The 13,462-nt window shown below is 38.7% G+C and overlaps 1 protein-coding gene across 2 annotated transcripts; it reads left to right on the forward strand.

The window, feature by feature from the left end:
* The first annotated feature begins 355 nt into the window (after nucleotides 1–355).
* rhot1a (ras homolog family member T1a) lies at nucleotides 356–13,455 on the forward strand. Of its 2 annotated transcripts, XM_077557199.1 has the most exons (20): nucleotides 356–740; nucleotides 1,082–1,140; nucleotides 1,221–1,302; nucleotides 1,385–1,428; nucleotides 1,528–1,581; nucleotides 1,846–1,898; nucleotides 2,600–2,708; nucleotides 5,800–5,901; nucleotides 5,985–6,083; nucleotides 6,210–6,318; nucleotides 6,395–6,515; nucleotides 6,600–6,684; nucleotides 7,786–7,931; nucleotides 8,012–8,112; nucleotides 8,845–8,975; nucleotides 9,100–9,183; nucleotides 10,525–10,647; nucleotides 10,924–11,126; nucleotides 12,100–12,222; nucleotides 12,627–13,455. In XM_077557199.1, exons 1-20 carry the CDS (start codon nucleotides 704–706, stop codon nucleotides 12,742–12,744), a joined length of 1,983 nt encoding a protein of 660 aa, XP_077413325.1. In that variant the 5' UTR covers nucleotides 356–703; the 3' UTR covers nucleotides 12,745–13,455. The 2 variants fall into 2 exon arrangements, with proteins under 2 accessions (XP_077413325.1, XP_077413326.1); XM_077557200.1 differs by lacking the exon at nucleotides 12,100–12,222.
* Nucleotides 13,456–13,462: the final 7 nt, after the last annotated feature.

The raw sequence follows: 13,462 nt of genomic DNA on the forward strand, positions 1-13,462 counted from the left end.
TAGAGTACAGCATAAAAAAACGAGATTATTATTCATTAGCAAAGAAACTATTTTGTTTTAAATGTATTCCATTTATTTTGTTTTCATAATCAAATAATGATTGTAAATCAAATGCAATATGCTAAAATAATTTTACATAATCGAATGGCCTGACGCATCTGTCCGTTTTGAAAGTCTGTGGCTTTTAAATATCTTTTCCATTTTGTGAAATACTGTACCTGTACAATGCAGTACTGTACAGCACTGTACTGTTGACCATTTGCTTTGTGAGGGAGCTGCAGTTCCCCCTTTTGACACATGAGGGCGGCATTCGTTCTTTTATAATACCACAAATGAAGTTTGTCCACTCACTACTCGCCGTAGTTGCCGGGTAGTGGAGGTCAGGCGTGCTCATGAAACAACTGCGAAATGCTCTGGAACCGCCGAAAACGTGAATTCCATTCAAAAGTCGTGGCGTATAACAGTCGGCTATTTTTAAAATGCAGTAGCACTGAGCTAGGAAAGTGCTCGCTGTGAGTTAACGCGCGAAGAACGTGAAGAGCGACACCAAAAAGAGACCGTCCGTTTTGTCCTACAAAGCGCCGTCCTAGTTTGACAGTAGCTGGGCCTGACGTAAGAGAAACTGCCGAAGGAGTGACAGCCAACGAGGAGGCTTCATGAAGCAATAGACTGTCCCTAATTCTGGAGAAAATCTTGTTTAAACATGAGGAAGGACGTGAGGATACTGCTTGTTGGGGAACGTAAGTTGCGAGTGTGTTCAATGTGGCTCGGCTGCAAAGCGCCTTATCCGCTTATACTTTGTGTGTGCTAGCGAGGAGGCTAATAGCTAGCACTTCAGTCGCTCAGTATGTGGTGCCCCTATAAAAATCTCTAAAAATGTGTATTCCGCATCATTCCACTATTAAACTCTAGAAGATCACTGTTATTGCAGTAAAGTGTGGGATAGGCTTGGCTCCTACAACATTCCGTTTGTAAACAAATTAGGAAGCTCAGACTAAAGTGCTGAGATCAAGTGTTTGTTCTAAATAACATGTAAAAGACCTGTGATACATACATTTGGATGTTTTTCTCATCTGTACAGCAAAGGTGGGCAAGACGTCATTGATTATGTCTCTGGTCAGTGAGGAGTTCCCCGATGAGGTGATGGTTATACATGCAAACGTTGGCTATAAAAAAAAAAATTGTTGCTTATTGATGCCAATGGTGGTTTTCAATGTCAGGTTCCTCTGCGAGCTGAGGAGATCACAATCCCAGCAGACGTCACCCCAGAGAGGGTCCCCACACACATCGTGGATTACTCAGGTACTATGATGTTTATAGTGACAGGTGAAAGAGTGCACATGTACCTCACAGCCCCATTTGTTTGTTTGTCTACATCTTGCAGAGGCAGAGCAGTCAGACGAGCAACTGTTTCAAGAAATATCTAAAGTTGGTTGAATTTATTTTCTCCCATTTTGATGTGTCAATGAATTGTAATATTTTCCCTCTATAAATGAGAAGCTGATTTGGACTATTTCCCCCTTACAGGCAAATGTTATCTGCATAGTGTACTCGGTCAACAACAAGAAGTCAATTGAAAAGGTGAGCAAGGATCCTGCTTCGGCTACTGTTGATTTTGCTTGGGTGTGTCTCGAACAATGGAATTGCATTATATAAGGTACACCTGCACAATCCAATGAGCGTCAAAACAAGAACATTTATTAATGTTAAATCTGACATCCTAAAAGTAAGCATTATCTGTGTTAATGTGTAATTTGTGATACATATTGGATTCCGTTATGCAGGGGATACAAGTGAGTGTATTTGTTTTTAGTGAGTGTTCAATGTTATGCGCTCTCCTCCCAGGTGACAAGTCATTGGATTCCTCTCATCAATGACAGAATAGACAAAGACAGCAGGTGTGTGTTGCATTTAACCTGACGGTTGCCTAATTTAGGCTGCTTATGTTGTGTTTAAGTTTATGGTGCAAAAGTCATTCTCACTTTGAAGTCGGTATTCTGATTTTATTCACAGAATTCAGAATGTGTGACCTATACATTTTCTTCTTATTTTTTCAAACATTCCTTTTTTTTTCTTTTTTGCTGACAAACTTCTGCTCCACACTTCCGCCCATTTAACAGTAATATAGTGAAAATGAGGTGAAATGTAATATTTACTTTCCAATTCATTTTGCTGTTCATGTGTGTCCCTAAATATTCTACTTACACCCCTCATGAAATATTCAACTTAAAACTAAAAGAAATGTTAGTCTGAAGTCCTGGTCATGTTTTCTGGATACTTTTGAGCTCCTGAAAATTCAGGTTTTTGTTCAACTTCTTTAAACTAAAAGGCCACACTTCAATCACACAAATTTTTTTTTTAAACTTCTGTGATAGTATATAATTGTAAACTCTAATATACTTTCATTGTTTTAGCATTCATATACTATCATTGTCCTGTAACTATTGAAAAATTGCTGATAATTTTCACTTGCGTCTTATGCTCTATCCTAATTTTCATCAGTATGGTGTATGATATGTCAATTAGTTAAATAGAGCTGCTATTATTGTAATAGTGGCCACTGCTGTACAATGCATATGATTTTTTTTTTCTTCCGTAGGGTGCCATTGATCCTTGTGGGCAACAAGTCTGACCTGGTGGAGCACAGCAGTATGGAGACCATCCTGCCTATCATGAATCAATACCAGGACATTGAGACGTGTGTGGAGGTAAGATAGCATTACCATCTGCTGATGTAGCTGAAGACCTACGCACTTAAATTTGATGTACAGGAGGCTCCTCAGTTTACGACGGAGGTCCATTTGTAATTTGTAAATCGGAACATACTGGTCGATGGCTAACCTGTGTAGTAGTCAAGTCATAATTACAATACAAATTTGAATGGAAAAACACTACTAGGCTACAAATATTAACTTGTGTAAGTTCAGTGGCGATTGAGCATGCCTTCTTATGCCGCATGACGACTAGTTTGTTGCGTGACGTAACATTGATAATGTGTATTTCGAGACTCTTATAAACTAAGAGCCACCCGTGCTTGAGAAAGCTACGAATATGCGAGTTAGATCCCATCAGCTGCCCGCAGGCTGCTGACCTCTTTTGCACCCCAGCAGTTAATGGATTTATATCAGTGAGTGACCAGTAATATTGTCAGACTTGGGAATGAGTTGTTGTCATGGAGGAATTTGTTTTTTGTCAGGCGGTGTTGACATTTATGAGATCATGAGACTGTCATGCTGGCCTGCTGTTAGATTTAGCTGCAAATCCAAAGTAGAGCGGAGTGTGGACACATAGAAGTGGAAACAGTTTGGGCACTCCATCATGTGGCATTTAGTTACACAGGCATGCCAATGAGCAGCATTGGTTGGCCATGTTCTGCCCCTTTTCATCATCAATTGCAGTATAGTTAGCTGGATGTCAAAATTATCACGATCATTTCTTGATATATTTTAACTCATTCATTGCCATTGACGGCTAATGACGTAAAAAATTCATTTGAACTATTTCTATTAGTTTAACATATTTTCCACTTTTGTTAACAAGAGAATGAAAGTATATACTTTTTTTTATTTTATTGTGCAATTAGAACAGATTTAAAATTTATGATTAATCGTGAGTTAATTAATTACATTTAAACATTTTAATCACCCGACGCGACTTCAAAAAAAAAAGAAGAAAAGATGATTTAAGAATTAGGAGAGTCAGGCGATTAAATTTTTTAATCGTAATTAATTGCATGACTTCACGAGTTAACTCACAATTAATCACAAGTTGTATATCTAAATGTACAATAAAAAAATTCTAGGTTTCCATACTCTTGTGAACAAAAGTGGGAAAAAATGTTAAACTAATAGAAATAGCTAAAATGAACATTTGACGTCTATAACCGTCAATGGCAGTAAATGAGTTAAAACGGAAAGGAAAAAAAACTAGATTATAGAATTGTTATTGATATAATATTTATTGATCACCTATCCTGTTGCTTTTAAATACAGTGTGGGTGAAGTGAGTGTGAAACTTCAATCCCTAGTCTTGGCATTGTGGATAATAAGCTTGCACACGGACAGCCCTAACACAGCCGTGGTATTCTCTCACAAGGTCATTAACTCTTTGACTGCCAGACGTTTTCAGAAACGGGTTGTCCCCACTGCCAGCCGATTTAAGCATTTTGAGTGATCTTTCAAGGTCCACAGAAAATGTTGTGTTTGGACTATGGAAACACACATACTACCAAATGAAAGATTGGACTCTCAGCTTTCATCAGAAAAAAAAGTTTGTTTCTACCTTATTCCGTTCTTCAGTAATCAACAATAGAAAATGGTTACTTTCACCGAAATTCTCTGTTTTGAAACAAAAAATGGAGAAAAAGAGCTTTTTGTGAAACGATGTTATTTCATGCACTCTAGTGAATTGTACACTTCTTTTTGTCCATGAATGATGCCACAAACACCTAAATAGTGCTTTACTTCTGTAAAACGCTTTCACCAACAATGAAAAAGTGTTTTTTGATTGCAAAATACGTTTATTTCCATTCAACAGTGTAACAATTTGACAAAACAATTTCGCAAACTATTTACAAATGTGTGCAACTGTGGTACTACTTACAATTATGTGGATGTTTCAAATACAGTTTTTCCTTTTGTAACGCTCTCCTGCGTGCAAGGAGACGCCAGGACTCGCACAACAGTTTACTTTCACTTTCACTTTGTCCGTTTAGCGTGCAAACGTTACACTTTCTTGACGGCCTTTTTTTCCGGGGAATAAAAAGCAAGTAGCAGACTGTACACACTTCCTCCGATGAATATGCATTGGACTCGGGGCACTCTCCGTCGTCCGATCGAACGTCCGCCTGTGCGTGCTCGGTTGCGCTCCGCGTTACGACACCGTCATAGCCGCCGCATCAGCGGTTCCAATTTCGCCGTCAAGCTCGGATTCACCTTCATCATCATCGATGATGATCATCGTCGTCATCAATGTACTATTTTAGCGTTGGTCGATGCCTTTCGTCTTGTAAGTGTAGAGCTGCTTGCAAACGCTCGCCATTGCCCGTTCCCTCCTCCATCTAGCTCCATCTAACGTCTTCTACTGCCGCGTCAATGCTTCCCAACCACGGAGTCACCACCCTCCTCTTCATCATCGATGATGATCATCGTCGTCAACAATGTGCTCTTTCAGCGATGCTTTTGGTCTTTGAAAAAAACGGCTCGGGCGTGAGCTCCTCGCGACCGGCCGCCATTTTTCCTTTGTCTTCCATTCTCATCTCCTGCTCGACGCTCTAGCTCCGCCTCTACTGACGCCCACCCGATCTTGTCAAAAGAGAGTCATCGCTGCCCTCTAGGGGCCAAAAATAGTCATTAGGCACAACAGACAGGCTGGAAACTTTCACTAGACATGCGGAAGGGTTTCCTCTACCCGTTTCAAAAAAAAAAAATCATTGGATGACGTCTTTTGACGTCATTGGCAGTGCTCCGTAGGTTTTTACTTGACGTCTTTAAACGTCAGTGGCAGTGAAAGAGATAATCGACTTCAACCCTCTGGAGGAAAAAAGACAAACTATTTTGCTTTTACCGGAAGATAAGTAGAGTTATCATTCACAGCAAACAACCTTGCATTCCAATCAGAATCTTCTTGTGATGCTGCCAAAGATTCTACTGTATTTCTCAGTAAATAATACTTATCGTAATAACAACAATCTAGAATATTGAGATCAATCTACCGAGCGTCATAATGGTGTGGTTTGGTTTGAAGGTCCCAATTTAAAATGGCCGTGTAAGCCACATGTATGATTTTACATCCTCATAGTGCTCTGCCAAAAATCTGAAGAACATCTCAGAGCTGTTCTACTACGCTCAGAAGGCAGTTCTCCACCCGACAGGACCTCTCTACTGTCCAGAAGAAAAAGAGGTGAGACTGTTGAAATTGGCTGATGGGGATATTTTGCTCCCTACATGTATATAGACTAAGATGCAATTTCATCTGTCTTGCAGCTGAAGCCTTCTTGCATTAAGGCTTTAACTAGAATCTTTAAAGTGTCCGACCTGGACAACGACGGCATCCTGAATGACAACGAGCTCAACTTCTTTCAGGTAATACTTTTATCATCATATTATATTTGTGGTCTAATAATACAATTCTGTGCATCATCAATGGGCATTTTATGGCGAGTTCCAAATTGCTACATCATTTAGTGTTTTGTTTTTCATGTACTGTAGAAAACTTGTTTCAACACACCACTGGCGTCCCAGGCCTTAGAGGATGTTAAAAACGTAGTCAGAAGAAACATGGCCGATGGCGTCAAGGATAACGGGCTCACACTAAAAGGTTCAAGATCATCTCAGTCTATTGTGAGAATACAATTTGATATTTGTTTGCTGTCCTCATCTTCTCCTCAATTTAGGCTTCTTGTTCCTGCACACCCTCTTCATACAACGAGGTCGACACGAGACCACCTGGACTGTGCTCAGGAGGTTTGGGTACGACGACGACTTGGAGCTCACGCAGGAATATCTTTTCCCTGTGTAAGTGCCGGGAAATGTTCAACTTGTAATTCCTTTGACGCAACGCTTTTGGTGATTTGGTTAGTGTTTTTTTCTCTCTTCCAGAGTCAAGATTCCTCCCGACTGCACCACAGAGCTAAACCACAACGCTTACCTCTTCCTTCAGAGCGTTTTTGACAAGCACGACAAAGTGAGTTGTGCAATTGACCGAACTTCATCACGAAGATGTCATTTTAAATACTGGCGCATGATAGATGAGGCTTGTAGCTTTCTTCACCAAAAATAATGAAACTAAAATGTAATACACAATATCATATGATAAATAACACAGAAAATACAATAATATTATATTTTATATTACAATGTTAACATTTAGTGTTAACATTAAACTCATTCACTGCGGTTAATGTCAAAAATTCAATATTAATACTACTTCTATTAGTTTCAGATTTTTTTCCACTTTTGTTAACAAGAGTATGAAAACCTAGAATTTTTTTACTGTGCATTTAGAACAGATATAAAATTTGATTTAATCACATGACTTAACTAGTTAACTCACGATTAATCACAAATTTTATATCTGTTCTAAATGTACAATAAAAAATTCTAGGTTTTCATGCTCTTATTAACAAAAGTGAAACTAATAGAAATCTTTAGCCGTCAAGGGCAGTGAATGAGTTACATTAATGATTCGAAACTCAATCACTGTGGATTTTTTTTTATAGCAGGGTTCATAGAGCCAGAACAATGCCATTAAGTATTGACATTTAAAATAAATTTGAGCATTGTTGAAAAGGTACATTGCCACTAAAAAGAAAATACATTAAAAACCTAAAATACAAAAATAAAGAGAGAGAAAATTGAATGTGAAAACCAGGAATTAAAAATTTAAAAACACTGATGGACTTGGAAGAGAAAACTGAAGGTTGAAATTGGGAAGAAAAAACAAACACTTTTTTTCCCCGTAATGTCTTTTTTCAGCCCAATGGAATAAAACAATTTTTTTAGATTTGAAACCTCAAGTGAGTCACTCACTGTGGCAAGCCCTGGCTGATGTCATACAACCACAACAATAACTACACAAGATCAAAAACTATGTTAAATATTGCAGTAGTATATATCATATTTCCAACAATGTCTTAACATGTTATTCTCAGATTACTCATAATAATGCTCAATCGTTTGTGCCAATTATTTTTTTTCAATACCTCAATGACAATCTCGGCTTTGCATGAGGCTGCCATGTTCGATAAACCCTGAAGTAGAGCCACGTATGTGTGTGCGTGTTCAGGACCGAGACTGTGCGCTGTCGCCAGAAGAGGTGAAGGACCTGTTCAAAGTGTTTCCGTACATGCCGTGGGGTCCAGACGTCAACCACACAGTGTGCACGAATGAACAGGGATGGATCACATACCAGGGATACCTCTCCCAGTGGACGTGAGTTTTTCTCTTCACTTGTATTTAAAAAAGAAAAGAAAAGAAACAAGAAAGAAAACTCTCGTCCAATTGCCACGCAGGTTAACGACGTACCTGGATGTCCAGCGGAGTTTGGAGTATTTGGGTTACTTGGGATACTCCATCATCAGTGAGCAGGAGTCGCAAGCAGCCGCTATCACAGGTAGCCTATGCAGAAAGTTATGCGTGCTTGCACGCTACCTTGTTATAACAACTTTCTTTTTTTAAATTCACTGCCATTGACGGCTATAGACGTCAAAAATTGTTGTACATTTAGACCAGATATACAATTTGTTATTAATCATGAGTTAACTGGTGAAGTCATGTGATTAATTACAATTAAAAAAAATGTAATCGCCTGATGCTCCTAATTAAAAAAAAAAGAAGAAAAGATTCTTAAAAATTAGGGGCGTCAGACGATTAAAATTTTTAATTGTAATTAATCGCATGACTTCAATAGTTAACTCACGATTGATTAATCACAAATTGTATATCTGTTCTAAATGTACAATAAAAAAATTATAGGTTTTCATGTAGTACTGCGATTAATTACAATTTAAAAAAAAATAATCGCCTGATGCCCTCATTTTTAATGATCTTTTCTTTAAAAAATAAAAACCATTATTAAAAATTAGGTCGTCAGGCGATTAAAATTTTTAATTGTAATTAATCACTTGACTTCAATAGTTAACTCGCGATTAATCACAAATTTTATATCTGTTCTAAATGTACAATAAAAACTTTTTTTTTTTTAGGTTTTCATACTCTTGTTAACAAAAGTGGAAAAAATGTTAAACTAATAGAAATAGTTCAAATGAATTTTTGACGTCTAAAGCTGTCAATGGCAGTAAATGAGTTAAGTGAATATCAACAAATACAAAATCTTGGTTTTCAGTGACACGAAACAAACGCATCGATCTGCAGAAGAAACAAACCCAGCGCAGCGTCTTCCGCTGCAACGTCATCGGGGCCCGAGCCAGCGGGAAGAGTGGCTTCTTGCAGGCATTCCTAGGAAAGAACCTTCAGGTCCGTTGATGAATGGGGGACAAGATGACGCAGAACAAATGGATTAAGCCGTCTTAAATGCCAGCAGCTGGCTATCAGGTTTTCTGTCATTTGATTCTCATGGGCTTTGTTTTTGTCACCATAGCGGCAGACGCGCATTAGGGAAGACCACAAGTCCCTGTACGCCATCAGCACAACTTATGTGTATGGTCAAGAGAAATACCTGCTGGTAGGTGCTTCTAACTTCTGATTTAACCCCTTCAGACCTGCATTTTTTCTGCTGGGCAATTTTTTTTATTTTTTATTTTTATTTTTTACTGATTTTGACTTAGTAACATTTTTAACATGAACATCATGCAAATCAACTTGCGATTGTGATTGGTTAGCTAGGATCCAATCATGAACCAGAAGGGTTGACTTCATCCAAATAATGCGTTTTTATGGGTTCAGATATGCAAATATGTCATGTCCACTGCACGGGTTAAATAGCAAAAAAGGGAGAATTTCACGAGAAGGCCTCCTGTAGGAAAATTGCTGAATCTGCAAGAAAATTGAAAAAAAAAAAAAAAAGAAGTCAAATATCACTACTATTCTTGTAAATAAAAATGTCATGATAGAATAGAATGGCTGAGATTACAAACTGGTTTTAATGGCAGTCAACGAGGCCTTTTTCAATTGTATTGCTTTGTTACTTTCATTTTGTTTACATTTTTTCATTTATTTCATGCAGCGGTCAGCATAAACAAAACAACCAAAACACCATTTTCCAATAAGTACTTGATTTAAGATGGCCTAAATAGGAGTGGGAGGAAGAAAACTTTTGTCACACTCTAATTCTCATTAATATTAAGATCAGAAAAAAATAGCTACTATCTGCAAGCTCTGCTGCAAAAAAAACCCATCAATTTTCATTATACATAACAGAATAATATATTTTTAACTCATTCACTGACATTGACGGCTATAGACGTCAAAAAATCATTTTAACTATTTCTATTAGTTTAAAAAAAAAATCCACTTCTGCTAAGAGTGTGAAAACCTGGAAAAAAAATATTGTAAATTTAGAACAGAAATAAAATTTGTGATTAATTGTTAGTTAACAAATGAAGTCATGTGATTAATTACAATAAAAATTTTGAATCGCCTGACGGGCCTAATTAAAAAAAATAATACATTAAAAATAAGGGGCGTTAGACGATTTAATTGTAATTAATCGCATGATAATTTTATATCTGTTGTAAATGTGTAATAAAATAATTATAAGTTTTCATAAAAAATGTTAAACTAATAGAAATGGTTCACATAAATTTTTGACGTCTATAGTCGTCAATGGCAGTGAATGAATTAAATGGGGGGAGCACTTTGTTTAACAACTGTAACAAAATACCATACAAGCAGTGGTAATAATAAAAAAAATTGTGTCCACAATTCATGTATTACAGGGTTTATGTTGGGTTTTACCTCGCTATTTTGCAGGTTTTTCAGAGATTATAGGTGTCCTGCATATATTTAAGAAGAGCTGAAGATTGAAGTTGACCACATTTATTGTTTCACAAAATCTTCCTTCCAGCTCCATGAGATGATGCCAGATTTGGACTTCATGTCAGAGGCGGACCTCGCTTGTGATGTGGTCTGCCTGGTCTATGACGTCAACAATCCGCATTCTTTTGAATACTGCGCCAAAATGTTCAAGGTATGTACGCTTGTTTTTTTGTTTTGTTTTTTGCAACACCTAGAAAGTGTACCTGTTGTTACTGAGGCTTTGCGAACGTACCTTTCTGTTCATCATGGAGAATATGTTTCAAAATGGCTGAAAATCTGCCATACCGAAAAAGACCTTATAATTGTTTATTTTTTAATGTCATAGTCACATTCCGCCCAAAAACAATCTGTGATGTAGCATAGCCACGATTTAGCAGGGGGAACATTATACAATTGAGTGAATCTATTTTGTGTTCGTTTGCGGCAGCAATACTTGATGGACAGCAAGACTCCGTGCGTGGTGATCGCCGCCAAATCGGACCTGCACGAAGTGCGGCAGCAGTACAGCCTCTCGCCGCACGACTTTTGCCGCAAACACAAGCTCCACCCGCCCCAGCCGTTCACGTGCAACGCGCCCGACGCCCCCAGCAAAGACCTCTACACGAGGATCACCACCATGGCCATGTACCCGTGAGTATCGAACCTCAGGTTGTCTCTTTGGCCCCTCATTTTCATCCACAACTCTTCCCCTCTCCCAATTGTCCGTACAACACTATACAAGTTTAGACCAGGCTAAAATAAGTTGTAATTTCGCAAAAGGATTAAAGGAACGTACATTGACAACATTGAAATCATTAAATAGTAAAGAAATAAAAGCAGGTTTCTAAAATAACTTAAAAAATTGAAATTAAATTAAAAAAAATTTTTTTTAAATGATAATAGGTATTGAAGTTTTTATTTTATTTTTTATTTTTTTTGTTATCATTTACACCTGAGGCTGATTTCACATCTGTTGGCAGCTCACCCATTTGCATGCAGCATAACAGCTAAATGCTCCTTCACCATGTTTGCTTTGACCTGTGGGCTCCACTTTTTAGCACATGAAAAATGGTCAAATCAGCGATTAGTTGCGTCGACCTCACTGGAAATGCATGAAAGTTATCATTTAACACCACCAGCCACGAGTTCAACTTGAAGTCCATGTGCTGTTTTTCTTGATGTCGATTTAAACGCCAGATGTGGAGTTGCGAACCTCAAGTTTTCAATAGACTTTGCAGATCTTACAGGGTGTCTTAACTCCTTCAAAGTGCTCTGATCCGATTGGCTTCTCGAGTAGATTAGCCGGCCAAGCCCTCCAAATCTCATTTGGCCTCTGCAAATGGTGTCGTCTGAACTCTGGCGCAATTAAAACCACTTTGCTCAGCAGAGCTTGAAAAGCAGTGCAGTGGACTAAAGGGCTTACACACCTACAGGCAATCTGATTGACTCAATGTTATTTAGGAGGCAATTATTTAAAAAAAAAAAAAAGAAGACAAAACTATGGTCTCATCCATCCCGCCTCCACGTGCCTCCAGGTTTTGTGTGTGTTGTGTGTTTTTTTGCATGCGCATCCACACATTGTGGTGTGTGTTCTCCCCCCCCCCCCGCCCCTTCCCCTCCACAGCCACGTCCGTCTCCGCTGCATGTGCGCCTGCAACAAGTGCACCTATTGCCTGTGTCAGAACCTCCTCAAGATGGAGTTGCTGCGCAGCATTAAGGCCCAACTGCGCAGGGTGGTTCACAACAGGTTGATATGTGGCGCGCTATCCTGTGTTTCATCCTAGTCGTAGTGCGTGCTTGTGCTCAAGTCTACGCTGGTTTCCCATAGAATGGAATGAGTCTTTATTAGTCGTGCAAGTGGGGAAATTCCCTTTTAAACTGCAAATGATGGGTTTGATAGGTTTGGATTTGAATGTAAAGGTCCAGATCAATAAATTACAGTATCGTCCATAAGTTCATTTTTTCCCCAGTAGTTTACTCCTGTTATAGAAATTCATATAGGAAAATACTTAAGGCCAATTCAAAACCAGTTTTGATTGATTCTTATGTAAAATTCCAAACATGTTATCCATTTCTGCCAAAGTTTCAGTATGAATTAAAAGCTTTCCTCTATCGCCATATCTCACCTGGCCTGTTGTTGCGTTCCGCCAGGCACATGGCGCAAGCGGACCTGAAGAACTCGACGTTCTGGCTGCGGGCCAGCGTGGGCGCCACCGTGTTCGCCGTGCTGGGCTTCGCCATGTACAGAGCGCTTCTCAAACAACGGTGATGGTACGGCGGGAGACGCCGGCATCCTCGTCCCTTCCCGTGCTCCTTTTCCCGTCTTGTCGCCTGAAAGACTGGCCGACCGATCGGGTTACCGCCTGCTGCGCCTCATTCAGCCCCTTACAGCAAGACAACATTTTATATGCATTGAATCATGAAGTGTCAATCCTCTTTTTGTTTGGGGGGTGAAGTAAATTGCAACTTGTGAATGCCTACCTGTTTTTCTCCAATGCTGACATTGTGTCAGTGTTTGTGTTTAGTTTCTTCTCAGGTCTAGTAAAGGCAGCCACAAAGGGACTTTTGTGTTCATAGATGTGTATATGCAGTATATTCTGGATGTCGTCCTGAAGGGTTTTAACAATGACCACCAGGTGGCCTCTTTGCCCCACCTAGTGACGTCCAAGCAAACTTTATTTTAACACTCACTGGATGTCATGCAGCCGTTTATTTTCATTTAATTTATTAACGCGTCAACTTATTTGAGTGGTTCACATGCTACAAATATATTTTTCATGTATTTTTGTATTTAGCGCGGTCAAAGCTATTTCTTTGCTGTTTTTAACTTAGTATAGCTTTACTTTACTCATTTGTTCGATTAATTATTACACCGTTACATATTTTTGCCACAAATTTGTGTGTTATTGGGTCAATTGGCGGCTAATTTCACAAGTCAAAGGAATGATTTTAAATATCTAATAAATCACATTTACACCCATTGATGT

Source organism: Vanacampus margaritifer, chromosome 2, assembly GCF_051991255.1.
Source record: "Vanacampus margaritifer isolate UIUO_Vmar chromosome 2, RoL_Vmar_1.0, whole genome shotgun sequence".
Lineage (NCBI taxonomy): Eukaryota > Metazoa > Chordata > Actinopteri > Syngnathiformes > Syngnathidae > Vanacampus > Vanacampus margaritifer.